The sequence below is a fragment of the Lampris incognitus genome, chromosome 11 (assembly GCF_029633865.1).
Source record: "Lampris incognitus isolate fLamInc1 chromosome 11, fLamInc1.hap2, whole genome shotgun sequence".
Taxonomy (NCBI): domain Eukaryota; kingdom Metazoa; phylum Chordata; class Actinopteri; order Lampriformes; family Lampridae; genus Lampris; species Lampris incognitus.
The window spans coordinates 22722178-22750153 of NC_079221.1; the positions used below are offsets into that span (position 1 = coordinate 22722178).

Sequence of the window (27976 nt, forward strand, 5' to 3'; positions counted from 1 at the left end):
AAATAAACCGTTGCTGCTGTTCTTTAATGCAGTCATCAAGTTTAAATAAACCGTTGCTGCTGTTCTTTAATGCAGCCATCAAGTTTAAATACTCAAGACCTATAGTGTTTTAAGGGAAGAAGATGCTCTTGAACAGCTTGTTGCTAGTTTTACTTTTTGTAATTTTGAAATTAAACTGACTCTTTCTTTTTTGCAAAGCTTGTCTCAGTTTTTACTCTTTCAAATAATCAACCATCTACATTAACAAAACAAAACAATGAATGAAACAATGAGAACTTTTTATAACTCAATTAACCAGTTCATTGTTGTGCTAGCAGACACTGCCCCCTAGTGTTAGAACTGGAAACAAACAACTATTGAAAAATAGTAACCTAAAGACAGAAATTATGAGCAAAAATAAATTGTATTGAAACATCAAACAAACGGCACCAGTATTAAAATGGCAAGTGCAATATATGTACATCAAACAAGCAGCACAAACAAATAAAATAACACTAAGTGCAATAACATTTTCATTTTTTTTCTGCCTTTTCTGGGCAGTGAAACGAAATGGCTGAAGCTTGGCTACCCATTGGTGGTTTTTCTTGTGGTGACTAGCTACAGCAGCAGGGGCTCTGACTCCAGGAGCAGAGGAGGAGGAGGAGGCTGTAGCAGTAGTTGCTCTGACTCCAGGAGTGAAGGAGGAGGAGGAGGAGGCTGTAGCAGCAGTTGCTCTGACTCCAGGAGTGGAGGAGGAGGAGAAGGCTGTAGCAGCAGTTGCTGACTCCAGGAGTGGAGGAGGAGGAGGAAGCCATAGCAGCAATGGCTCTGGCTCCAGGAATGGAGGAGGAGGACGCTCTCGCAGCAGTGCTCTGGCTCCAGGAGTGGAGGAGGAGGAGGCTGTAGCAGCAGTGGCTCTGGGTCCAGGGGTGGAGGAGGAGGAGGCTGTAGCAGCAGTGACTCTGGCTCCAGGAGTGGAGGAGGAGGCGGCTCTATCAGCAATGGCTTTAGCTCCAAGAGTGGAGGAGGAGGAAGAGGAGGCTCTAGCAGCAGCAGAAGAGGTGGAACCTTTCCTTACTTTGCTTATCCTAACTGCTGAGAGGACCCTCACAGCTTCCCTCAGTTTCCTTTTGCTTGTCAATGATCTCCTTCTTCTTCTTCAGATGGTTCTGGTATCACTCATAAGAGGACATGCTTGTCAATGATCTCCTTCTTCTTCTTCAGATGGTTCTGGTATCGCTCATAAGAGGACATGCATGAACTCCTCAATGCAGGGCTAATTTCCATTTTGGAGGCTGTTTTCCCTGCTGCCTTCATATGGGATTTGATGATGGCTAAGCCTTCATAGGTTTCAATGTTCAGTCTAGCCCTATCATTCTCAATGATGTCACCCATGAGGTGAAATTATCCTTCAATAAGAGGGCCAGTGAACACTGACAGAAGAACCTTTACCAACTTCCCCAAGATAGGGAATCTCATCCCTCCTTCGGGCGTCCTGCGGCCAAAGATCTTACTCCACCAGTCAACATCGATTTGTGCAGTATTCTCCTCAAAGCATCTGGCCTGTGCTCCTAGATCTGAGTCAATCTGGTAGGCTCACACCTCGTCACCCAGTTGACCCAGCTCCTCAGATTTCACAACATTTGGCAAGGCTTTGGCTAAGGTGTTGAATGCCCCTTGGACTAATTCCTGGAGAATCAGTGACGGTGCCAATGCAGACAAAGAGGTGATGATGTCATTCTTGAGGGGAAGGTTTTTCAGGAGGACTGTTGCTGCCTTGATGTAGCCTTCCCTAAGAGAAGTGTAGACCTTCTGCAACCAAGGCTTCTTGTCCACTCTAGCCTTGTTCAAGATAAAGAAGCTGTATCTCCCCACAGACAGCCATTTGTCAAGGTACTGCAGCTCTCTCTTCTGGACATCAAGCTTCAACAAGTCATTCACCCTCATGGAGATGGCTTCAGGCTTCATTACATTACATTAATTACAGTCATTCAGCCGATGTTTTTGCTTCATGAATTTGGAGAGGAGATCGCTGACCAGTAGCGCCATCTCAGCATGCAACACGTGGAGCATGGGCTTCTCATTCTGCAGCTTCTTCAGGAACACCTGGAATGTTGGAAGCACACCTGAAAATCACATTAGAACCTGATTAGAACAGTAGATGCATATGTTTAACCATACACTCCTGATCACAGAAGCCCACTACTTTCCTTTCCCATGCTTTATTACAACATTAACAAAGTCAGTTGCAAATAGGGTCTTCAAAATAAACACAACACTGAATGCAGTGGCATGAAATAAGTATTTTACCCCTTTCCTGATCTGATAACGGAAAAGTTCTAGATCTGTAGATGGTTATAACAAAGTTCCTCAGTAAACCAACAATTCATTACATTAAAATAATATTTCAATAATTTCTTGAAAAAATGCAAAATATCTGCTACATCTATGTCAATCAGTAATTGCACCCTTTTATTGATTTAATATCTTGCATTGGCTTTCGGGGCGATAACTAAAAACTACAAATTATTTGGTATCCTTCTCTCATTCATTCAGAGACACTAGTAGGTTTTTGAGCATGAACTACTAAATCATTTCAACTAGGCACAGGACTTTGTCTAAACCGCTCAAAAAAGAAAATTGACTGAACATACCTCTGTACAGATCTATCAAGGCTGTGAGCTTGTCAAAATCTGAAGAGCTGCATACAGATCTGTGTCTTCCGGTTTTTACTGACCACTGTTTCGATCCCTGCTAATTTTGCCATTTACTGTCGGAGAAGAGTGATCCTGGCCTTCTCATCAGGTGTCCCTTAATGGTTTTCGAGAACCTCATTCAGGAGCCATCTACATCATATTAAGCATTATACACATACGATTAAAGGAAGACAACAGACCTGAAATAGACCCATCTAAAAGCCTGCCCTCTTTTCTTGATCTGGTAACAGTAACAGAGGATCAAGAAAAGAGAGCGGGCTTTGAAATAGGTCCATTGCTATATTTGCTCTGACTTATTTCATGAGTTTGCCTAATTAGTATAATTTCATGTAAAAAAAATAATAGTTATAATACAAAACAAAGTAAACACAGTAAATGAAGTAAATATGGTTTTGAAATGGAGTAAATGAAGTAAATATGGCTTTAAAACAGAGTAAATGAAGTAAATATGGTTTTAAAATGGAGCAAATACAAGTTAAATCAGTAAATGAGGTAAATATAGGTTAACAACTGAGTAAATGTATTGCTGTAAAGCCCACTGAGGTAAATTTGTAATTTGTGATATTGGGCTATACAAATAAAATTGATTTGACTTGACTTAAATGAAGTAAATTTAGGTTAAAAATGGAGTAAATGAATTAGATATGGTTTTAAAATGGAGTAAGTATAAGTTAAAAACAGTAAATGAGGTAAATATAGTTACTAATATCCTGTCTTTTCTCTTTATGAACTTGCGTTTCCAACACTTCCATGCCATCGGTGTATGATGTGTGTGTGTGTGTGTGTAAATTGATTAATTGTAAAGCGCTTTGAGTGGCTGTTGCAGCTAGAAAAGCACTATAAAAATGCAACTTGATTGACAATACAGTAATATATTGTATGTGTCTATATTAATAAGTTTCATTTTGATAGAGAAACAAGATTTATTTTGTCTCTATTCAATTGTGGTGCCTGGCCTTAAAACCCACCCATCCACCTACACACACATACTATATCATCTATTTTCTCTGTACTAGTAGGCCTAATCATAATGAAACTTATTAATATAGACCCACATACAATATTTCTGTATTACAACCTCTATTTTTTATCATGAAATTATCCAAATTAGGCAAACATAAAAAATATGAAGATGATGCTAATGCCATTGTACCTGTGTTTGTGTTATTCATGAGGAGACAGGACGCTGTAGAAATGCACAATCAGTGGATCCATAAGCTCCCGTACTCTGTCACACACTTCCAGCATCTGCAGGAACCTGCTGCTGATGGGACAAACCAGGCTCTTCTCTTCTAAACGCAGCAAGGACTGAAACTGGAAAAAAGTCCTTTTTTGGGGAAATTTTTCGATATCATAATAGACATCTGAGCAAAAATCTTCCACAAATGACTCAAAAGAATTTAAGAGTGCCTTGGCTGCATTTGAGACCATGTGTACTGTGTCTCCGCTTATGTCCAGGAGTGATAGGTTTAGTCTTCTAGCTTGTGTCTCCACTCCAGACCTTTTCCCCCTCATTACACTGCAGTTGTCCAACAGTATACAAACAACCTGAGTCCAATTCAGGCTGTACGACTGGAGAATGTCAGTCAATTCTTCAGTGTGGGCTGAGGCATCTGTTATGTTGACTTTCCTTGAGGCAAGGTGCTGGGTTAGAACCTTCCCCATGTCCTCATCAAAAAAGCAAACAAAAACATTTAAGATCCTGTCCATGTTCCCATTTGTTGCCTCATCTGCATTTAATGAAAACATCTGTGTTTTCAATTTACTTGCCAGTTCAGTTTTTCTATGCGCAGCAATACCGTGTGTGCACAGGTAGGACACGTGCACAGGTAAGACGCGTGCATTGGAAATGGTCAGTCTTGACAGTGTGGGCTTGTCCTCTGCGGTCGCTTGATAAGATTGAAAAGTGGTTGAGCAATAGTCAGTGACAGGTCATGTTCCGCTATAAATGAACATATGCACATTTTATGGGTGCACAGACGGTCGGCCATAGATTTTTGCACCTCCGCTGTAATGGTTGTTGCACCAGGCAGTGAGGAGGTGTTCTGGAGAGTGCGAAGTGCAGCCTTGTGACACACATCTGACTGATGGTGAGCATGTACTTTTCACCCCATTACTGCCATACAGTAGTTTCTTCTGGCATACCGTGCAATAATACACACCTGGCTGTTTTATTTTTTGCACCACGAACTAAAGGGCTTGCCGTTCTCCCCTGTTTCGGTGAGCCAAGCCCATCTCCATTTATTTTTAACCGTGTTGTCTATTTCCGACACATCAGAGCCATCCTTCATGAAAAGAGAGTCCATGGCTAATCAGGATGGTAGCATTAAGGAACAAATTACCTCGCATTGCATGATTGTTGGGGTTTTTGGCAGGGTAAAGGTCAAACGTGAACTAATGTGAACTTGCCAAACGCAATGCGTGGCCAGCCACTACCTATACACAGCTGGTCAGCTAAACCAATGAACCATCTATCCGTCCATTGTTTCTATGTTGCAGTTAACTCGTTTTCATTAATTGAACATTCAATAACAATATAAGCATCTTACCGTTGTCATCCTGTCATGTCAAATTCCGTTGTTTAATCCGTTAAGTTACTCTCAACTATTCCCCACGTTACAGTTCAGCAATGCTGTTATTATTCCGCAGCTGTGTCAAGTGCTCCACGTGCAACCCGGTTGGCGCATATGCACTTAACAGAGTGGCATAGCGTGCCTTTGCTAGGGGGATACGGAGGGTCATTAGCTCTCACTTAGTCCAGTGGGTGATTCAGTGAGGCTGGGTAGAATGCTGCTCTTGATTGCTCGTCCAACACCATGATGATGTCCGCCAGGGGGATAGCCTCTCCAGAAAAAGGTGTACTCTCTTCCTTCCTCTCTTAGGGAGTCTTCACCCAGGAGCCTGACTTCGGTGAGAGCAGCAATGTCCAAGTTATATGATCTTAGTTCCTCAACTATCAGAGCGGTCCATCGATGTGGTCTGTCACCATCATTAACCAGGAGAGTCCCAACATTCCATGTTGCCAATTTGAATGGGATAATTTTCTTGTTTTTACTGCAGGATGGAACTCCCGGTAGGTGCGGTAACCTACCCAGGAGTTTGGCTCAGTGGACAATTTTTAGACCACCTTTTCTAGGCCCCTCCCCAATTGGGGTGAGCAGTGTGGTCCCCCAAATAGGACTGCTCAGTCACACAGGGGTCTGCTGAAAGCAGCTCCAGCTCAATCCCAGCTGCTAGCAACCATAAACCCCATGCCGCTGATTTACAAGGCTCTGACTAGGAGCTCCCAGGCCATTCTACCTTGCTCCTGTTGCCAGACACGCCAACGCCACCAGACTTCAACTGGATATAAGGCCAGACATTGTGCACCATGGTCAGAGGAGGAGACCTATGCAAGAAGTTTTAGAGTGCCACAGGGGGTGCGTAGTCCTCAGTAGCACTGTCTTTGCCATGGCAGGTTGGTCCTGGTGGCAAGGGCTTATACCCAGGATGACCAGTCACCCATCATGACTGCAGGAGGCTGCCGGAAATTCCAGACTGTCGAAGAACCGCCTAATGTGTGCTGCCAAACATGTTGCTATTCTGTTGGGGTGTGCTCCCCTAGCCTTTGTCTCAACAGGCTTCCCATAAGGCAGCAGGAGAGTGGTTGGCCATGAACATCCTCTGGGGACCACTGTAGCGCCAACATCCCCTACCAAGTTTGTCTGAGGCGCGAGGAGGCCTGACAGAGGTCTCGGAGAAGAAGAGGCTATGTACTGGTGGGGGAAGGCTTACACACAGGGCTGCTACCTTGTTCGTTCACACACACACACACACAGACACACACACATACAGACACACACACACACAGACACACACACACACACAAATCTATACTTTTCGGGCCCCCTCATTGACTACATTCATTTCCTAGCCTTAACCCTAACGACGCAAACTACATGCCTAACCCTAACTGTTACCCTAACCTTAACCTAACCCTAATTCTAACCTTAACCCTAAAACCAAGTCCTAACCCTAAAATAGACCCTTTTAATTGTGGGGGCCCCATAAAATGGCCCCACAAGGTAGGTGGTTTCTGGTTTTTCTACCCTAATGGGTCATTTGGTCCCCATTAGGATAGAAAAACATGGTACACACACGCACACACACACACACACACACACACACACACACACACACACACACACACACACACACTTTGCTTTGACGTCAGAAAATTGTCTTTTATTTTTTAAAGGCTTGAGATCCATCTTTTTTCTCTCCCTTTTGACTTTTTTGAAAATTGTTGACATTTTGAATATTGTTGAATGTTTTATTTGCTTTGAACTATTTGGTTTCAATCTGTTTTATTGAATAAATAAAAATTTGTACACTACCGTTCAAAAGTTTGGGATCACCCAAACAATTTCGTGTTTTCCATGAAAAGTCACACTTATTCACCACCATATGTTGTGAAATGAATAGAAAATAGAGTCAAGACATTGACAAGGTTAGAAATAATGATTTGTATTTGAAATAAGATTTTTTTTACATCAAACTTTGCTTTCGTCAAAGAATCCTCCATTTGCAGCAATTACAGCATTGCAGACCTTTGGCATTCTAGCTGTTAATTTGTTGAGGTAATCTGGAGAAATTGCACCCCACGCTTCCAGAAGCAGCTCCCACAAGTTGGATTGGTTGGATGGGCACTTCTTTGAGCAGATTGAGTTTCTGGAGCATCACATTTGTGGGGTCAATTAAACGCTCAAAATGGCCAGAAAAAGAGAACTTTCATCTGAAACTCGACAGTCTATTCTTGTTCTTAGAAATGAAGGCTATTCCATGCGAGAAATTGCTAAGAAATTGAAGATTTCCTACACCGGTGTGTACTACTCCCTTCAGAGGACAGCACAAACAGGCTCTAACAGGTACTATTTAATGAAGATGCCAGTTGGGGACCTGTGAGGCGTCTGTTTCTCAAACTAGAGACTCTAATGTACTTATCTTCTTGCTCAGTTGTGCAACGCGGCCTCCCACTTCTTTTTCTACTCTGGTTAGAGCCTGTTTGTGCTGTCCTCTGAAGGGAGTAGTACACACCGGTGTAGGAAATCTTCAATTTCTTAGCAATTTCTCGCATGGAATAGCCTTCATTTCTAAGAACAAGAATAGACTGTCGAGTTTCAGATGAAAGTTCTCTTTTTCTGGCCATTTTGAGCGTTTAATTGACCCCACAAATGTGATGCTCCAGAAACTCAATCTGCTCAAAGAAGTGCCCATCCAACCAATCCAACTTGTGGGAGCTGCTTCTGGAAGCGTGGGGTGCAATTTCTCCAGATTACCTCAACAAATTAACAGCTAGAATGCCAAAGGTCTGCAATGCTGTAATTGCTGCAAATGGAGGATTCTTTGACGAAAGCAAAGTTTGATGTAAAAAAAATCTTATTTCAAATACAAATCATTATTTCTAACCTTGTCAATGTCTTGACTCTATTTTCTATTCATTTCACAACACATGGTGGTGAATAAGTGTGACTTTTCATGGAAAACACAAAATTGTTTGGGTGATCCCAAACTTTTGAACGGTAGTGTAAGTATTCATGTTTTGGTTGTTTTTTCCTGTTTTGTTGCTTTTGCTTCTAACAATATGACGCGCTGTGGAACCTTGGTTTAAAAAGGTGCCACATGGCATCCGGGCAGCGTGGTGGTCTATTCTGTTGCCTATCAACACGGGGATCACCAGATTGAGTCCCTGTGTTACCTCCGGCTTGGTCAGGCGTCCCTACAGACACAATTGGCTGTGTCCGCAGGTGGAAAGCCGGATGTGGGTATGTGTCCTGGTCTCTGCACTAGCCCCTCCTCTGGTCGGTCGGGGCACCCGTTCGGGGGGGGGGGACTCAGGGGAATAGCGTGATCCTCCCACACGCTACGTCCCCCTGGCAAAACTCCTCACTGTCAGGTGAAAAGAAGCGGCTGGCGATTCCACATGTATCGGAGGAGGCATGTGGTAGTCTGCAGCCTTCCCCAAATCAGCAGAGGAGGTGGAGCAGCGACCGGGACGGCTCAGAAGAGTGGGGTAATTGGCCTGATACAATTGGGGAGAAAAAAAAGGGGGGGGGGAATCCTCCCCCAAAAAATTACACACACACACACACACACACACACACACACACACCCACACACACACCACACACACACACACACACACAGGCCATTTGGGCCCCATTGGGTAAGAAAAACAAGTACACACATACACACACACACACACACACACACACACACACACACACACACACACACACACACACACAGAATCAATAACTACCTTTTGCACTTTGGAAAGTCGCCACAGCACAACAGAATTCAGACAGGACCTCCAAGCTGAAGTCTTGCAGGGTCGCTGAAGAATCAGAAACCTTTAATATGTTCTCCACCAGCATCTCCAAGAACTCAAAGTTGAAGCTGTGGGAAACATTCTCTAAAACAGCTGAGGTCGAACACAGCTCTTCTTCTGCTGTCTTATCTTCTTTACTCTTCACCTCCGCTTCCACTCCAGTGTCAGGAGCACAGCCATCCCCATGTGCTTGTCGGGTATTTCCAGCATCATGAGCTAGAAATGAGAACACAGTACTATCTATGCATTTATTCAATGTCTACACCTTTTGAATAGAGTCGGGGGGGGTGCAGTCAACAGGAGGTGCAACAGGAGGAATAGGCAGTGATTCACACTCCAATTCATACCTATATGGGCAATACGGGGAACCTACCTGAATGGAGCATGGGACAGACAGTTATTATGTGTCGCCTTGTACCTGATGGCCTCTGTGATAAGTAACTGCATGGTTACATATCCTTGTGTGATAAGCCGTGTGTGTGTGTGTGTGTGTGTGTGTGTGTGTGTGTGTGTGTGTGTGTGTGTGTGTGTGTGTGTGTGTGTGTGTGTGTGTGTGTGTGTGTGTGTGTGTGTGTGTTGAGGCCATCCAAGAGCCACTCAAAAGAAATGCGATACATGAAAAGGCTACATGCAATGTTCACTTTTTTTTAATCGAAAGCGTTCCTACAATTAGAAGAAATACTAACATTTTAGAAGTACTTACATTTCTCCTTGAGGTTTTCAGACGGCGTGTTCTAGATAGAGCGGAAAAACTTGGTTTTAGTCACCTTTGCTTTTGAGCACTTCAATGTCTTCAGTTGTACAAAGATTATCAGAATCCTGCTTAGGGTGCTAAATTAAAAATGATTTAGAATGGGGTGGGGAAAGAATTGGCCACAAGTGACTTTAAGCTTGTATAACATGTACAATGAATTTACAACACCCCACCCCACCCCCCCGCACCAAGTAAGTGAACCACACTGTTATGGACACAATGTTATTCTCAGATATGCTAATATGACAACGGTGTACAGGCATACTTTTTTATGATTCACTCTCTATGACAATGTTGTTGCAGGATCATAAGTAGTTTCACTTAATGGCAATCAGCCATGGCAACATCAAAAGCAACAGAAAAACAAAAACTAAAAAAGGTGGTGGGTGCCCATATGACAGTGTTTTCAGTCAAAAATGTAATAGAGATGACATTCATAGCAATTCATTTAATTTGGACATTTGATGTGACAGTCACACACCTCCCATTCTGTAGAGTAGCGTTCCAGTCTATTCAGTAGTTTATAGGTTAACTTCTCTGGAGATGAAAACTTCCATCACTGTATATACCAAATATTCAAAAAAGGAACCAATGCCAATTTCTGTTCTCCCACATTTAACTTGCAACCTAACATAATTACTGTTTGTATCATTTCTACACTGGAGAGCTCAAAATCACAGAGAGGGGAAGGGTCTCCAAAAGAGTTGACGAGAGATGGAAAATTACATTTAATAACATTCCCTATATAATTGTGTGCCGAAAAAAAAATTGGCAGGAAATTTGGACAAATTAGTTAAATCTGTTCAATATTTCAAACTGAAAAAAGGCTCGATTTTCACTTCTTCTTGACACCTTTTTGTATATTCCTAAGGATCCTGATCCATTCTTCCTCAGTGATATTAATGCAAAGGCTGGCTTCCTGGTTTGGTTTTAAAGGGTTAAAGGGCCTGAGCTTTATAGGAGCATGGAATGAAACCGCAAGAGGCTTCCTGGTGCTTTCTGAAATGACTTCAATCAACTCCCCACATTCAAGATTCTTTATTTTTTATGTCTCATTATAAACAGAGTAAAATGCTTGAGTTTCAGCTCCTCAACACTGCAGCAACAATAGCAATAAAATAACAGCAAAACAGAACAAAAAAAAGCAGTAATAATAATAAAGTGTGTGACGTATGTAAGGTGCTGTGTGTGTGTGTGTGTGTGTAGGCCCAGCCTTAATAAATGTGCATATGTGTGAGTAGTTGTTTGCATATTTGTGTGTGCCAGGCTACTTCTACATAAAGATCATCCAACAAAATAGCCCATCTCTGCTCAGCCACATCCCCCGAATTGCATAAACTACAATTTTTAGGTTAGGACTGGGCCAGATTGAGGCAGAAGAATTTAGGTAAGGATGGATGGACCTAAGAATCAGATGACTCCTCCCACAGATCCACTGTAAACGAGATAGGACAGAGTGGTGTGCCATCCACCAACCATCGCCATGTAGACATAACCACCTATAAGGTTACCTGCGGGTATTAATAGGCAGCTGACAGAACAGGCCAAGTCATTGTAAAGCGCCCCCACACACACACACACACCCACATCGTTCAGATACTGTAAAAAGTAAATTGAAGGAACTTTTGTTCAGCGTTGTTACATAAACAATTCACTATGTGTCACTTTCCTCACACTGACTTAAAAATCGGATTTTTAATATACTGAACCGCTCACCAGTGTTGACGAGCTCTCTTCGTCAGGCAGGCGAACGGTCATCTTCAGCAGCCCTTGATTCAAATGGACCTCGTGCGTTTTTTTCTCCAGAACCCGTCGCCTGACTGTAAGAGATGCGGTTCATTTACTTGAAAAGGCGGTGGAATTACCGTCGAACTGGTAGAATAAAAAAAATACACAAAACAACAAAAGTTACAAGTGAGCGCGGAGAGCGGAAGCCGTACCTTCGTCGGATCGGAATCGCACCGCCGCTGTCCCGCTGTGGTTTTCATATTCAACCTGGCAGTCTCCACCGTTTGATTTTCTACTCTGGAAATATTTCACCAACTTGTTTTTGAGTTTCGGGATGTCGTTTTTATCAAGTTCAACGATCAGAGCATAGCGATATGCGTTGTCCATCGCTGCTTGCCGGGAACGCGTTCCTCTCTTCTCTTCCTCTCTCTTGGTCCTTTCACTTTTGTTTTTGCTGAAATGACTCGCCGCACGCGCTCCCTCCCGCGGCCCAACCCAACGTAACGATTCGTTGCTTGCCATTTCTTGTCTTCCAGATTCAACAACTATCTGGACTTGACTTGTACTGCTCGTGTTTTGTTCATTTGAACCTTTTCTTAAATTGCAATGCGTTGCGCTCTTGAGGCCACAGTACGTTATTCAATTTCTATTCTTTAAAGCAGCAGTTAAGTTTCGGTTGTTAAAAAAAAAAGCCTCACTCCCCTCTGCCGCCCCTCCTCGGATTTCCCCCAAGTGCTCCGATCGGTGAGTAAGATTCAAGACAGCGTCTCGTTTTGGGATACGACTCGTTCATGTTTGCTTGATGGTGTGCCATGTATCGTATTTTGGGAGGAAATGAAATACCTTGAATTGTACTGATGTAGGTCAAGCGATCAACTTCACCATGACGTTACCTATGGTTTGTCTCGCGGTGCTTGCACATTGTAGGTCAAGCGCGCATTAAAGGGGGGCAAAAGAAAACAAACTGCGCAACAACTTTCTTTTTTCATTAAAAATGTGAAACTTCTCAGTTTTGTGACATCAACTCTGGTTATCGTGCCATGTTCTTCCCGTGGCGTCCGGACGCTCAGCGTCACTCTGCCACATTGTGGTCGGAGGGGGGATTACAGTTGAACGGGCACTGCACTAGTAGACGTACGTATAGACGGGATCCAGGTGCACACGTAACGTCATGCAGTGTGCAAATCCCATGTTTATCATTTCAAGACATTTCCCTCCTGTCATATTGAGTTAATATTGAGTTAATCATATTGAGTTAGTTGCTGATCGACTTGTGCAAGTTTTTTTTCGTTTCAATTTGAATGGTTGCTGGTGTGAAGATTGATGCCTCACTTCTCAGATTTAGGAGTAAGACTTTGGTACCTGACTTTGTGCTGGCTCTCAAGTTTATTAGTTTGAGAGCCAAAGTGCGTGCCGTAGTGAAGCATTCACGCCCCCTCCCCCGACTCCATGTTGGGTTTTTTTGGCATTCATTCAGCAATGTGGCATGCAACAATGTTGTGCAACCAAGGAAACCACCACAAAAAACGTGAAATTTACTGAAACCTGTGTAGAAATAATTTTAAGCGTTACATCAGAACATAATTTGGATCAAAACAAGCAAGGGCAAAACAACAAAACAAACTACCACAGAGCGTGGTGATAGCTTAAAATAATAAAATAATAAACATAATCGTTAGCATCAAACTAAGTATGAACATTGAAATTACAGGAAAGCGAGATATGCGAAAAATGACACATATACTTTCTGACACATTAATTTTTATCCTAAGGTTGATTTTGGGTTGCCTGACGGAGCCATGGCCAGCAGATTGGATGTTACTCTTTCCTCAGATTCAGTTAGAATTGTGAGACAGTGTGCGCCTGCGCTGAGAAAAGTCCTTTCCACCAAATTTGGATGCATGCTTGAAATCCATGGTGTGGAGTCTGGTATGGAAGCAGGTACTGGACCGTCCAGAAAGCCAATTACACCAGAGAGGAGGTTTTCTATTTCGCTGAGCAACACTGTGAATGTGTCTGTCTGGAAGGCGGATCTCACCAGTTTCAAAGTAGATGCCGTTGTTAATGCTGCTAACAGACAGCTTCAGCATTATGGCGGTCTGGCGCTAGCACTGAGTGAAGTTGGTGGCCCAGAGATCCAGAAGGAAAGTGATAGCTATACCAAGCGTCAGGGTTGCTTGAAGACAGGAGAAGCATTTTGCACTGGTGCTGGGAACCTACCGTGCGTGATGATAATTCATGCTGTGGGGCCAAATGTACCGATGAATCCAACTCCAGCTATAATTGAACGGGCTGCACCTGAGTTGGAGAAGGCCGTAGTGAGCATCCTTGACATTGTGGAGAAAAACAAATTGCAATCTGTGGCCATTCCTGCTTTGAGTTCTGGCTTGTTTAACTTTCCACTGCCAAAATGCGCAGACATCATAGTGAAGACCCTGAAAAAATATTATGACGGGAAACACTATAGTAGAAGTGTGCCACTCAAGATCCAACTGGTGAATCATGATGAGCCATCCGTCACTGAGATGAAAAGAGCCTGCCATCAGATACTGGATAAGACACCCGTGTTATACAGCCAGGCAGCAGTGCACCATAATAAAAGTGTTGCCAAAAGCCCCACAATCACCATTGGTATTGCGAATGCCAGTCTAACTCTGAGAAGAGGATACATTGAGGAACAGGAGGTAAGAATACTTGAGGAAGGAAATTATAGCATGCATTTTTGATATAAAGCAACATGATTATAACGATGATTATACTATTTATTATTAGCAGTAATGCTTGTAGTCGTAGTAGTAGTCAATGGCATGGTAGTAGCAGCATTATGATATTAACAGAAGGTATTGATATGTGTAGTACAGCTTTTCCATTTTCCACACACACATAAACCATGTTGCATATGATTATTACCAACTGTCCTGGAATGCACTTTCACATGACTGATACCCACAACAGTTAACATATATCTTTGTTGGAAGTATCCTTGGGGAACAAACTGATTTGAAATCCTAAGCCCCTACCTTTATAGCAAAATGCATACTTGGAACGAATATGCGAAGAATCACATGACCAATCATGGACTGTATGATATGAAGACCAAGCTCTCTAAATTCCTCAAAAAAAAAAGAAGAAAAAAAAAGCTATTCCTGCAGCCACATATTTGTTTCTAAAAGTTGTTGATTACTTCGTCTTTAACCCCACTCTAACCCCATCTCTCTCTCTTCCCACGTACACAACCAACCCACCCAAAGTCTCACTAAACGACAAGAAAGATTTTGTAAACTATCACATGATATCACCTTTTAATCAAACGCCTCTGTTGTTTGTTGTTTTTCTTCTTCTGACAGACAGATGTCATTGTCAACACCATTGCACCGAACTTCAATTTGTCACTGGGCGAAATCTCCTTTGCAATATCAAAGAAAGCTGGCAGCAAAATGCAAACTGAAATTAAAATGGCTAACAATAAATTCTCTAAACATGTCTACATCACCAAAGCATACAATCTGAGGTGTAAACAGGTGTATCACACTCTGTGCTCTCAAAAATTTGTGGATTCAAATGGGAAGGTAAAGTATGAGTGAAACTTTTTTTTGTTGTCATTTTTGTACCAATTAATGGCAAAGGGATATTTCATTGAAAAAAAAAGAGATGTGTTAGGTGCAAAATCTCACAAGTAGTAGAAATCCATAAACAATCTGACTCAAAAATGTACTGGTCCCATCTTGGTGATTATTAATTTGTAAATTTGTGAGAGTGCATTTGAATTTCTCCTCCAAAGAGATGTCATATAGAGCACACAGCCAATGTAATGTTAAATACAGCTAAGTGAAATGACAAAAGCAAGATAAACCTAAAATGTAATTTTTTTTTATTTCTATTTGATGAGCTGTTTTTTAATAAAACCTATTTTTCTCCTGTGCTCTGTGGTGGGATCACATGTTAAGTTGTTGTGAAATACACTTAAGAAAGGCCCACGTGTGATCTCCTAAACACTGAAAAGTTTATATCTGATAAACATAGAATGGTTCGTATATATACTGTATGTTGCTAACAAACCATCATTGATTAAACATACTCTGCTTTCTATCATGCTAAAAAATATTTGTATAAAAAAAAACTTTGAAATGAGCTCTCAGGTACTGCTTAAATATGATTAGTGATGTAATTGTGTCTTCACAGGAAAGACAACGAAAACTTTAAAAGCTTAGCATAAGAAGAAATAATAAAAATAATAAATGGTGTACTGAAGACAAAATAATAACAGCCAATTAAATCAAAGTGGGGTACTGAGTGAAGACCGGGATTATTATAGGAAATGTTCCATCATTGTTTGTCGTATAAGGGCAGCTTTAAATGACACAACATGTTTACCACTCACTGCTCTGTTACTCAGAAGTCTATCATCTTTTTCCCCCCCAGGTTCTGTACGAAGCAGTATTGGACTGCCTATGTTTGGCAGTCAAAAATAAACACAAGTCAATTGCCTTTCCAGCCATCGGCAGTGGCAACTTGGGTTTCAGCAAAAAGGAGGTTTCAAAACTCATGACAACTGCAGTGGGTAGTTTCGCCCACAGCCACCAAGACAAAATTGACGTTCATTTTGTCATTTATCCAAGTGATGCTGACACATTTGAGGTAACTTCTCAAAACTTAAAAAACTCATGTAACGGTAAGTCAGAAACTGTAACGGATATTCTAAAATGCTATATTGTCAATGCATGCCTTAGTGGTAAAAGGACAACCCTTTGTAACAGCAATAACGAAAATAGCAATAAACTACGGTGGCCCTGATGTGCAGATTACAACGACAAATGGGAAAACACAACAACTCTCTCTCTCTCTCTCTCTCTCTCTCTCTCTCTCTATATATATATATATATATATATATAAGTAATATACGAAGTTTTTTTGTAATATACGAAGTCACAAGCACAAATAGGGTCTCACAACGGCAACAGGAAAACAAGACAACTCATAAAACGCAAAGACCAATTGCAAATCAAATTATTAAAAGAAACCACAAATCTGAAATCAAAACGGCAAAACAGAAAACAACCACAACTCGGAAAATACAACGACGTTCACTCCTACCGGAAAAGGCGGGTGCCTATTGACACGGGTCGTTGCTGATTGGACCTATTTCACACAAAGAATTAAGTGGTGATTCCGGTGTTATACCGATTTCTGTAATCTGTCAGATTATGTGACCCTGCTTTTAAACACGCTATTTCAGACAGGATACGGCAGTCAGATCGATGCGGTTAAATTTGGCCATAAAATTAGAAATGGTTAATATTCGACATTCTGTTGGGAGACGGTTCATTTTTGCCGTAGGTTTGGTGTGATTAAAAATTGGATTAGCATCTGCGGGACGGCCGAAAAAAAATGCATTTTAAGGACGGGGTCACATAATCTGACGGGTCACAGATTTAGGTGTACACCCGAGCTGTGTTTACCTGCTGTTTTCACATGTAAACATAAACGCTACCTACGATTCAATGTTTGCGATTATCAGAGATTATTTCGACGCAGGGCATACATATGAGGCGATACTTGATATGCTGTCAGTTTTTCACAGCAACACCATGAGTATGCACACTCTGAAGACACATTTAAAAGAAGCAGGGTTGTACAGAAGAAAGAACTATTCCCAACTAGCTGAAGTGAGACGTGCCATTCTTTTTGCCGCAATGGCGGCAACACATCTCAATATTCCTAATTCCCCCGTCCTTCGGTGTACTCCTTCGTGTGGCCGCATGAAAGATACTCTCGTTCCTTTTAGAGAGACGGACAGTGCGTCCAATCAGCGACGATCCTTGTCGATAAACGCCCACCTTTTCGGGTAGTTAACGTGTTTTCTGATTTGTGGTTGTGGTTTCTATTTTGTCATTGTCATTTCCGATTTGTTGTGTTTTCTGATTTGTCGTTTTGTTTTGTCTTTTGTTCATTTGATTTGCAAGTTGTCGCTGGGATTTTCTATATGCTGTGTTTTATTGATTAGTCACGATTTGCACTTCAGCGCCACTGTAATAAAGCCATAAATAGCCATCCATCCATTATCCAAACCGCTTATCCTTGCCCAGGGTCGCGGGGATGCTGGAGCCTATCCCAGCAGTCACTGGGCAGCAGGCGGGGAGACACCCTGGATAGGCCGCCAGACCATCACAGAAAGTCACAGCCATAAATATTAAAAAATATATATTTTTTGGTTAACAGATAACACAAAATGAATAAAAGCCAGTCAAAATGACAGTTAAACTGCTAGAAATTAATGGAAAACAAGGTTACAGAGTGATCAAAACATTGCATCGTAAGCGGTAGAGATAAAGCCATAAAAATTACTGTTAAGGGGTGACTTAAAAGCTGACACATGCAAGTTGTATATACTGTCTTTGTGTTGTTACTCTAAGCACCAACCCTTTATTCCTATGATTGCCATATGTTACTTAAAAAAATTCTAACATGCTCTTTCTAGGCGTTTGAAGACTACATGAAATTTCTGGCTCCTGATTCTAGCTCTTCACATGGTGAAAACAATATTTGAAAGATTATTTTATATAAAATGATATTCTATGTTTGAATTTAAGTTACTCAGTACTGCAGTGTTGAACATGTTTTTTTTTAATATATCCTCTCTAATAGTTGAGCAAACTGAAGACTTTCAACACAGCAAGGCATCTGCCCCCTGGATAACTCTGTGCAGTAACTCTGTTGAAATGACAAGCGAGGCCAGACGATGGCTGGAAGGCCTTCTCTACAATGCCTCTGGCAGTGTCACTGTTCACAGCAACTTCATCCTGCACTTTGGCGAGCACGAATTCAAACAGCTGTCCCGTGAAAGCAAGAGGAATGTCTCCATTGAAGAATTCTTTGAGAATGGTTGTGCTAGCATAACAGTGAAAGGAAACCTGGCTGAAGATGTCGTAGTTGCTAGGTTGCAATTGGAGGCCATGCTCTGTGATGCCCAGAAAGAGTTTGTCAAAGAAGAAGAGCATGCTATGGCCCTGGAGTCAACTAAGAAGCCATCCTATGATAGAAAGCCAGTGGACAGCAGACATCCTGATTTCCGTCAAAGAGAAGCTCACTTTCAATATGATGGACTCAAAGTTGTCAAGGTGAGAGTTGTGCATCAAAACCCTTCTTGAGTCTTAACCATAATTGTACACTATCACAATTAATTACTTCTTCACCCTCCGTTACCTTAACTTAAATATATAAAAAGGATAGAGATGGAAATGTGGTGACAGGCGAGGAGAGGGTGTTGAGAAGGTGGAAGGAGTACGTCGAGGGGCCGATGAATAAAGAAAATGAGAGAAAGAGAAGGTTGGATGATGTGGGGATAGTGAATCAGGATATGTGGTGGATTAGCAAGGGGGAAGTGAGGGCAGTTGTGAAGAGGATGAAGAGTGGAAAGGCTGTTGGTCCAGATGACATACCTGTGGAGGAATGAAGGTGTTTAGGAGAGATGGCAGTGGAGTTTTTAAATAGATTGTTTAACACAATCTTGGGAAGTGAGAGGATGCCTGAGGAGTGGGGAAGCATACAGCTAATCTCCAAAATTAGGTCATTTTTATCAATTACCCATCTGCAAAATGTTGTACATGCTTTTATATATTCTCGGTTTGGAGATGGTGACACTGATGAAAAGACAGGAGGCGAAGCTCGAGGTGGCAGAGTTGGAGATGTTATGATTTTCATTGGGAGTGACGAAGAAGGACAGGATTAGGAACAAGTATATTAGAGGGCCAGCTCAGGTTGGACGGTTTGGAGACAAAGCAAGAGAGGCAAGATTGAGATGGCTTGGACATGTGTGGAGGAGAGATGCTGAGTATACTGGGAAAAGGATGCTGAATATGGAACTGCCAGGGAAGAGGAAAAGAGGAAGGCCAAACAGGTGGTTTATGGATGTAGTGAGGGATGATATGCAGGTGGCTGGTGTGACAGAGGAAGATGCAGAAGACAGCTCGAGATGGAAACAGATGATCCGCTGGGGTGAACCCTAATGGGAGTAGCCAAAAGTTGTAGTAGTAGCAGTAGTAGAATATGACAATTACTTGCTCCTTTAACCTCCATTACCTTAACTTAAAAATATGAAAAATTTAACCCCCAAAAAGCATATATTGTGAAGGATGAAAGAAAGGAGACGAGACCCCTTCTCCTTTTGACCACACAGCCATGGGGTCGTTTATTTCCTCCAACTAAAACCAAGTCTGCAGTTCATTCTGCTAAACCTCAGCCTCGTGTCTACCCACAATACCCTTTGCTAACCTCCGCCCACTGTCTTAAAGGGACCGTCTCTGGCCCGCATGGTGAATATGTAACCTGTAAGTAGGTCACTACACCCCCCCCCCCCAGAATTCACCATGACAAAAAGAAGGAAAAAAACATGGCGGGGGACGAATAATGCGGCCAAAGCGGCTCCTCTTGACGGGTGTAGGGGCAGGGGGGCGTCCACGCCGAGGGGGCTGGGCCAGTTAAACCGGCCTGTCTAAGTCTAGGTGAGCCGGCTTGAGGCGGTCCACCGAAACCCACTCCTGCTTACAACTGACCTCCACAACAAAGTTCTTAGCCCCCGCTGCCAGGACACGGAAGGGGCCATTGTAGGGGGGCCGCAGGGGGGTACGGTGGACGTCATGTCGGATGAAAACGTACCCAGCTGACTGCAGGTCCTTGGGGATGTAAGACTGAGGGAGGTCGTGCCACAAAGTTGGGACTGGAGTGAAAACGCCGGCAGCGTCCTGGAACACAGCCCGTTGGCGGGCAGCAGACTAGGGTGCCACGCCGTCCGGGAGAAATTCCCCCGGGACCTGCAGTGGCTGGCCGCAAACCAGCTCAGCCGATGGGGACTGCAGGTCTTCCTTAGGGGCGGTCCGCAGGCTAAGCATGACCCATGGGAGCTACTGTCTGTGAGGCTGGCCCGAAGAGCGGCCTTCATAGAACAATGAAACCGCTCACATAAACCGTTGCCCTGCGGGTTGTACGCCATGGTGAAGTGCAGCTTCACCCCTAGGCTTTCAGCGACTGCAGTCCAGCTCGGATGTGAACTGCGGGCCCCGGTCAAAAGTGAGGTCAGATGACGTGCCAAACCGGGCTACCCAGGACCCGATGAACGCCCTGGCCACCTCAGCAGACGTGGTGGTTGACAACAGAATAGCCTCTGGCCACCTAGTGGTCCTGTTCACCATGGTAAGGAGATGAGTGAAACCACGGGAGGAGGGAAGGGGTCCTACTAGGTCCACATTGACATGGTCAAAACGCCTCCCAGGCACTGGGAACAGTGCCAGGGGTGCCTTGGTGTGGCGGTGAACCTTGGAGTGCTGACACGCCACATAGGTGCCCGCCCAGTCCTTGATGTCCTTCCTGAGGCCATGCCACACGAACTTGGCCCCCACCAACTTCGTTGACGCCTTCACGCCTTGGTGTGAAAGGCCATGGATGGCGTCAAAAACCCCGTCACCGCCAGCCTGTGGGCACCATGGGCCGGGGCTGACCCGTGGAGATGTCACAGAGAAGCGTGGCCCCGGCGTCGTCGAACACCACATCCTTCAACTGCAGCCCGGTGTCAGCAGTCCAGTAGGCCTGCACTTCTGTGTCAGCAGCCTGGTCTGCAGCCATGGCTGCGTAGTCGAGTCCCAAGTGGACGGCCCCCAACATCGCCTGGGAGAGGCACTCGGCGACGAAGTTGTCCTTGCCGGCGACATGCCGGATATCAGTGTTGAACTCCGAGATCTAAGAGAGCTGGCGCTGTTGGCGCCCAGACCACGGCTCGTTGGCTTTGGCCATGGCAAATGTCAGCGGCTTGTGGTCCACAAACAGAGAGAATCGGCGGTCTTCTAGCAGGAACCGGAAGCGGCGGATGACGAGAAACAGGCCAAGAAGCTCCAGGTCGAAGGTACTGTATTTCCTCTCACTGCTGCACAGCTGGCGGCTGAAAAAAGCAAGCGGCTGCCAGACTCCGCCCACCCACTGCTCATACACTGGCCCCATGGCGTAATCTGAGGCATCCGTGGTGAGTGCTACTGGGGCAGTTGGTGATGGGTGCGCCAACAAGGCAGCGTCAGCCAGCACAGCCTTAGTGTCCTCAAACGCCCGGTTTCTCTCTTCCGACCAGTCCACTGGGCCCTTGGGGTCCTTACCCTTCAGAGCCTCATACAGGGGAAGCATGAGATGAGCCGCCCGGGGAATGAACCGGTTGTAAAAGTTCACCATGCCCAGGAACTCCTGCGGGACCTTCACCGTGTTCGGGCGTGGGAACCTGGCGACGGAGTCCACCTTGTCGGGGAGGGGGGTTGCTTCATCCTTTGTAACCCGGTGCCCGAGGAAATCAATGGTTGGCAGGCCCAACTGAACCTTTGCCGGGCTGACGATGAGCCCATGCTGGCTGAGCCATTCGAACAGCTGCCGGAGGTGGACCAGGTCCGCCGGCACCTGGTGGTATCCCCGCACGAGGTCCACCTTGGAGAAGATGACCGCCCCCGCCAAGTACCTGGAGAAGTCCTGGATGTGCGGGACGGGGTAGCGGTGTGGCGTCGTGGCGTTATTGGGGCGGCGGTAATCACCACATGAGCGCCAGCCACCGTTAGCCTTTGTGACCATATGGAGGGGAGAGGCCCATGGACTGTCGGAGCGGCGCACGATGCCGAGGCGCTCCGTGTTGGCAAACTCCTCCTTGGCGATGGCGAGCTTGGTTGGGTCGAGGCGCTGTGCACGGGCGTAGACTGGGGGGGCCCGTGGTGGTGTTGTAGTGTTCCACTCCATGCTTGGTGACTGCTGATGATGGGCGTTGTGAGGTCCGGAAACTCAGCGAGCAGACGCTGAAATTCATCCCCGGTGGCAATCATGTTGGACAAGCCGATGGGACCCGCCTCCCCCAGCGTACATGGGTTGGAGCAGAAGGAGACGGCGTCAATCAAGCGGCGGTTTTTAACGTCTACCAACAGTCCATAAGCGCGCAAGAAATCCGCACCCAGGAGGGCAATGGACACCTTCGCCATTACAAAGTCCCAGCCGAACCACCGACCTCCAAAAACCACCTCCACATACCTCGTGCCATAGGTGCGTACGGGGGTGCTGTTAGCAGCATCCATAGGGGGGCCGAAGCAGCCGGCCATCGCGTCCACTGGTGTCGCAGGCAGGATGCTCCGCTGCGCGCCCGAATCAACTAGCAACCGCCGGCCGGAGATGGTGTCCTGAATAAACAGCAGCTTGCCTTCCCGGCCAACGCTCAGGGCTACTACTGAGCGCCGGCCCTGGCTTTTCCCGCCCTGCTGAAAGTGCATGGTGCACGGCATTGCGTGGCTTTGGTTCCAAACCTAGCATGGTAGAAGCACAATCCCCCTGAGTCCTGCTGCCGACGAGAAACCGCCGCCGCGGCGACCGGTGGTGGTGGAAGACCGTGGGCAGGCTGCAGAGCGGCCGCACACTGCTGCTGGCTGGCCAGAAAAATCCCGTCTGCCTCCGCGGCCAACTCCCCTCACGTGCGAGGGGAGCTGACGGAGGAACAGCTGACCGAAAAGGAAGGCGGGGTCGCACGAACCCAGCATACTCAGCATATTGTCCATTAACTCCGATGGCTTGCCGTCTCCCAAGCCCTGCAGCGAAAACAGCCGGTCCGCCCGCTCCATCTCTGCTAGCTCAAAAGCCTGCAGCAAGTGTCAGTTAATCGTACCGTACTTATCCATGGGCGGCGGGGCTTGCAGCAGGCCCAATATCCGTGACGACGTAGATGTTCCGAGTGCCGCCACGACGTAGTAGTGCTTGGTCCCATCCACGGTGGTGTTCTTAATAGCTAACTTGGCTTCGATGTGAGCGAACCATGCTGCCGCAGCCGGTTCCCAGAAGTCGGGCAGTCCGAGCGAGACGGCGTTAGTCCCTGGAGCTGCACTGGTAGCTGCGTTCCCCATGGCTCACGTCGGGGTCACCAATGTGGAGGATGAAAGAACGGAGACGAGACCACTTCTCCTTTTGACCACACAGCCGTGGGGTCGTTAATTTCCTCCAAATAAAACTAGGTCCGCAGTTCATTCTGCTAAACCTCAGCCTCGTGTCTACCCACAATACCCTTTGCTAACTCCCGCCCACTGTCTTAAAGGGACCGTCTCTGGCCCGCATGGTGACTATGTAACCTGCAAGTAGGTCACTACAATATCATCATTTTAAATCAGTGACATCTACTCATAAATATAGTGCAAAATTAAAACATAAGGTTACCCTGTAAGGGTAGTCGGCAGCTTTTATGTTCAAAACCATGACATATTTACCGCATGTGTCCTTTGTATCTTTGTCAAAATTAGTGACGACCTTGATAGAAAAAAACGTTTTTCTCCAATTTTTAAGAAGCATTGTGTACTAGGGCTACGAAATATTGATAAAATCAAATATCACAAATCACATATTTTTGACTGAATACCTTGATGTTGATAATGTGACAATAAACTGGGGCAGACATTTACACACAAGAAAATCATTAGAAATGTAGATATGATAGACAAGCAGATAGAGGAAGCCATTGTGCGTTTCACAAAGCTAAAATGGTCTGAAAAGTTCGGAAAATTTTATCACTTATTGTAATGCAGCCTTTAAGCAGCAGGAACGACAACATCTATAAGTCATATTACGATGGCCCAAATCCTAGTCTCAACAGTTTATCCAGTCTAGGCCACTGTTCAGTCATGCACTTTACTTACTCACTTTCATATACTATGTGACTATGTTTTGAGGTTGAGAAAGTGGTTAACCCTGCTCTGGAGGAGCTATTTGAGCTGAAGAAGAAGCAACAAAAGACACCTGGCCCTCCCCAGCAAAGGTACCAGCGCATATCTGCCCAGTTCTGCGACATGGTCAGCCATATTGGATTCAACAGCGTGTGCACGCCACCTGATGGTATGTTCATGAATGCCACCAGAAAAGGCTATCTAATGTATAAGTATGAGGGACTGCTTTGCCAGTTTGGAAATTTCTTGCTAAATTCAAGGTTTCCGATTTTATTTCTAGGGCACTTTTCTAAAACAACAACAAAATACAACTTCAAGTAAAGGTTAAACACCTCACTTTTTAAAATTTCCCGAGAAATGTTAAATTTTCTCTGTTACTTTTCAATCAATTAAGAAACAAATTATTTACGAGTACTTTGTGTGTATTTATGCAATACCCAGCTTCATGTTTATCAAAGTGTCATCCTTGGTATGAAGAGTGGGTTAATCCTAAATAATAATCTGATAGTTTTGTTTTCCAAGCAATTGTTAAAAGCTTGTTGAAAAGCCTTTGGCCAAAGGTGGTATAAACACTGGAAAGGAGTTTTAAACACCTGAAAGGTAGCCACGTCTCATTGCTAACATGGGTGGGGTATATCATTACCTCCAAGGTAGTACTTCTGTCAGTTGTTTCTTCAGTTTTTGCAAAGAAAAATGCCAAAATCTCAACAGCTTTCTGCTGAAGTGCATGAGTTGTGGTAATCGGTGAAGGTCATTCTCACCGACGAAGCAAGCTGTCCCAAAACTTTGGATGGGCAGTGTAGATGAAGCAGTAATACATCAACATTTTGTGTACAATTCTCTCCATTTACAGACCCAAAGTACGGAGAGGGCATCTATTTCACTAGCACATTAAAAAGAGCCATGACAGTGTGGAGGAGCCTGCCAGAGGAGGAGTATCTGTACTTTGTGGAGGCCCAGGTGCTGACCGGAAAGTCCACCCCCGGTCAACGGGGTCTTATTGTGCCACCTCCTGTGGATGAAGACCCAGGCATTCTATATGACAGTGTGAGTGGGGGTACTGATATCAACGTCATATTCAGTGGTTATCAAGCCCTGCCGGAATATATTATTACCTGCAAATTTGGCCACCATTAGCCCCGAACTCATTTGGCAGTGGGACCACCAAAAAGTTCCACTAACGCTAGTGGGGAAAAAAATCAAATGACATACTCTCGTCAATGTTCTCTCTAAAACACCAAAAATGTGCATTTCAAAATTGTGATGAATATGCGAAAGTATATGTAACCCAGAAAATTTCAATTTACAACCAGAAGAAAAAATAGATGCAGAATAAAGACACTTTTGTAAAAATAATTATGCTCATTGATGTCAGTTTTTATATGATCATAGCACTAAACTGCACAAACATATTATTTCTGGTATTTCTGGATCTAAAAAAAGCATTTGCCCTGTAGACCATGAATTATTACTGAACAAGCTACAATCATATGGAATAAGAGGAACAGCACTCTCCTGGTTAACCAGCTATCTAAAAGACAGATATCACTATGTTGAACTACAAAACTTAAAATCTCACCCACTGAAAGTCACATGTGGGGTCCCCCAGGGCTCAGTGTTGGAACCATTACTGTTTATTCTGTATATAAACAATATTTGTGAAGTGTCTGAATCTCTGAAAGCATTTTATTTGCTGATGACACTAATTTATTTTGCTGTGGGGAAAATCTGGATCAATTATCTGGATCTGGATGTAGTGGAAAAGGTACCGATGAAGTTAAAGATGTGGTTTGATGCAAACAAACCAACATTGAATTTAAGTAAAACAAAATGTAGACTCGTTGATAACCATAAAATTAACTCAAACAAGAAACTCATGATTAACAATGTAGAAATAGAAAGAGTGACTGAAATTAAATTTCTAGGGGTAATAGTGGACAATAAATTATGTTGGAAACCACATATAAATTATACCAAGGCTAAAGTATCCAAATCAATCTCAATACTATTCAAAGTCAAAGATCTTCTAAATCAAGCTTCACTTTACAACTTGTACTGTTCCCTCATATTTCCTGACATCACCTACTGTGTAGAAGTGTGGGGGAACACATATAAAACCAACACTGATTCAATCTTCAGTATTCAAAAAAGAGCCATAAGGATAGTAAACAAAACCAATTACAGAGAACCAACAAACCAACGCTTTATCAAACTAAAAACACTAAAATTCAAAGATCTGGTGGACTTTAAAACTGCGCAAATCATGTACAAAGTATCAAATCATAAAGTACCCAACAGTATCCAGGGGTTGTTCCAGTTGAGGGAAAGTAATTATGACCTGAGAGGAATATGTACGTTTAAACAAAAACTAGTAAGGACCAAATGCAAAATATCATTGTTTCACAACAAAACAAGTCAAGATATGGAACAACTGCAGTGATGAAATGAAATCATGTGAATCAATAATCAAATTTGAAAGACTCTTTAAAAATAATATTTTGAACAAATATGGGATGGAGCTGTGACATCTTGTTTGAGTTGTTCTTGAGTTGTTTAAATGTTTGCTGTGCACTTGCTTTGTTCTTGTTCTGTTGAATAAATTGTCTTTGTTTGATTTACAATACATCATGGTCACTGGTGGTGGATGGTTGAGTTTTCATTTAAATCACATAGTTCACTGTTGAAATATTAAAATAGAAAACCGGGGTAGGAGTTGGAAAGTTTTTAACTTCTGCCTACTCCTTTTCAAACTGCTGAGATTTGAAACAAATGTTTGATGATGATATCGTTTACTTGTTTTGATTTTTTCTTTTTTTTATTATACATTTTAATTCTATTATTTTAACGTTTGAAATAAGCTGAATAAGCTAAACATATAGGCTCTAGAAAGATTGTATTTACTTTGAAATATTTGGGTGGTGGTTGCTGATCAACATTTACTATATGAGGGGTTATGCTAAACAGGGTCATATAGTTTTAAATATTTACCAGAGATACAGCTAATATTTTAATATTTCTTAATGGCTTTTAAATTTGAACACTTGTTTTTTTTTTTTTTTGCTCAACGAGATGTACGCTCTGGTGAGCATGATAAAGTTCGCAGTTGTGGACAGTGGTGGATTTGGGATCCAGAACTTCAGGCCATAGTGTGGGATGTTGGAGTTGGCAATGCCCAACCAGAACCGGTTCCTACCGGGCCAGACGTTGATCATGAAATAAACTTGGGGTTTTAGTATGAGTATTCTGGTGTGTATGCGGTCCGAACGCCATGTTTTTGCTGTGGACCAGCCCACATATGGGTTGTTTGTTACTACACCGGGTGGGCTTGTCATCCAGATAAATCACTGTTGTACCCCATGTGATTGGTATTTTGCTCTCTGAGGTAGATCTACAATACATCAAATATCAATCATTTGTTTGGTTTTTTTTCGAAGTATAGCACAGTATTCATGTTACCTCCACATGTAATGTCAAATATTGGCAATAATTGTAAATTAGTGGGTTTCCTGTAATGTTAATACTAACTTAGCAAGGCCTTGACAAGAAAGCCAGACACATTGCATTGCATCACAGAACTGAAATGACTGGACTGTTACTTTGCTGTACAGTTTTATATCCAAAAGCAGCACGTTAAGGACTTTCAAATGTATACTTCTGTGGACACTGAAACTAGAAATAAAATAATTTGAGCAATCTTACTGCTTTTCTGCTT

The 27976-nt window shown here is 43.6% G+C and overlaps 2 protein-coding genes across 4 annotated transcripts in view; one reads left to right on the plus strand and one right to left on the minus strand.

The window, feature by feature from the left end:
- The window catches only part of parp14rs1 (poly(ADP-ribose) polymerase family member 14-related sequence 1), a 42711-nt gene extending 30680 nt beyond the window's left edge, over positions 1-12031 (minus strand). The window contains exons 1-4 of the mRNA XM_056289457.1: positions 11761-12031; positions 11537-11640; positions 9770-9800; positions 8998-9282 (exon numbers count right to left, since the gene is read on the minus strand). Coding sequence (XP_056145432.1) covers positions 8998-9282; positions 9770-9800; positions 11537-11640; positions 11761-11935 — 595 coding nt within the window. The 5' untranslated portion in view covers positions 11936-12031. The remainder of the gene's footprint in view (positions 1-8997; positions 9283-9769; positions 9801-11536; positions 11641-11760) is intronic.
- A 130-nt stretch (positions 12032-12161) lies between these two features.
- Positions 12162-27956, plus strand: parp9 (poly(ADP-ribose) polymerase family member 9). 3 transcript variants are annotated; one of them, XM_056289470.1, is made up of 8 exons: positions 12162-12292; positions 13321-14232; positions 14896-15117; positions 15971-16186; positions 18027-18078; positions 18194-18666; positions 24271-24433; positions 25118-27956. In XM_056289470.1, exons 2-8 carry the CDS (start codon positions 13348-13350, stop codon positions 25399-25401), a joined length of 2295 nt encoding a protein of 764 aa, XP_056145445.1. In that variant the 5' UTR covers positions 12162-12292; positions 13321-13347; the 3' UTR covers positions 25402-27956. The 3 variants fall into 3 exon arrangements, with proteins under 3 accessions (XP_056145445.1, XP_056145447.1, XP_056145446.1); XM_056289472.1 differs by lacking the exon at positions 18027-18078 and having other exon boundaries at positions 15971-16220; XM_056289471.1 differs by lacking the exon at positions 12162-12292 and having other exon boundaries at positions 13110-14232.
- The last annotated feature ends 20 nt before the right edge of the window (positions 27957-27976 follow it).

What these genes read in the sequence shown, in the direction of transcription:
- parp9 (XM_056289470.1), top strand. Translation starts at nt 13,348, where the DNA reads ATGGCCAGCAGATTGGATGTTACTCTTTCCTCAGATTCAGTTAGAATT. An exon ending in TTGTGGATTCAAATGGGAAG is followed by an intron (nt 15,118 to 15,970) that starts GTAAAGTATGAG and finishes TTTCCCCCCCAG; the next exon opens with GTTCTGTACGAAGCAGTATT. An exon ending in GTGATGCTGACACATTTGAG is followed by an intron (nt 16,187 to 18,026) that starts GTAACTTCTCAA and finishes TGCTCTTTCTAG; the next exon opens with GCGTTTGAAGACTACATGAA.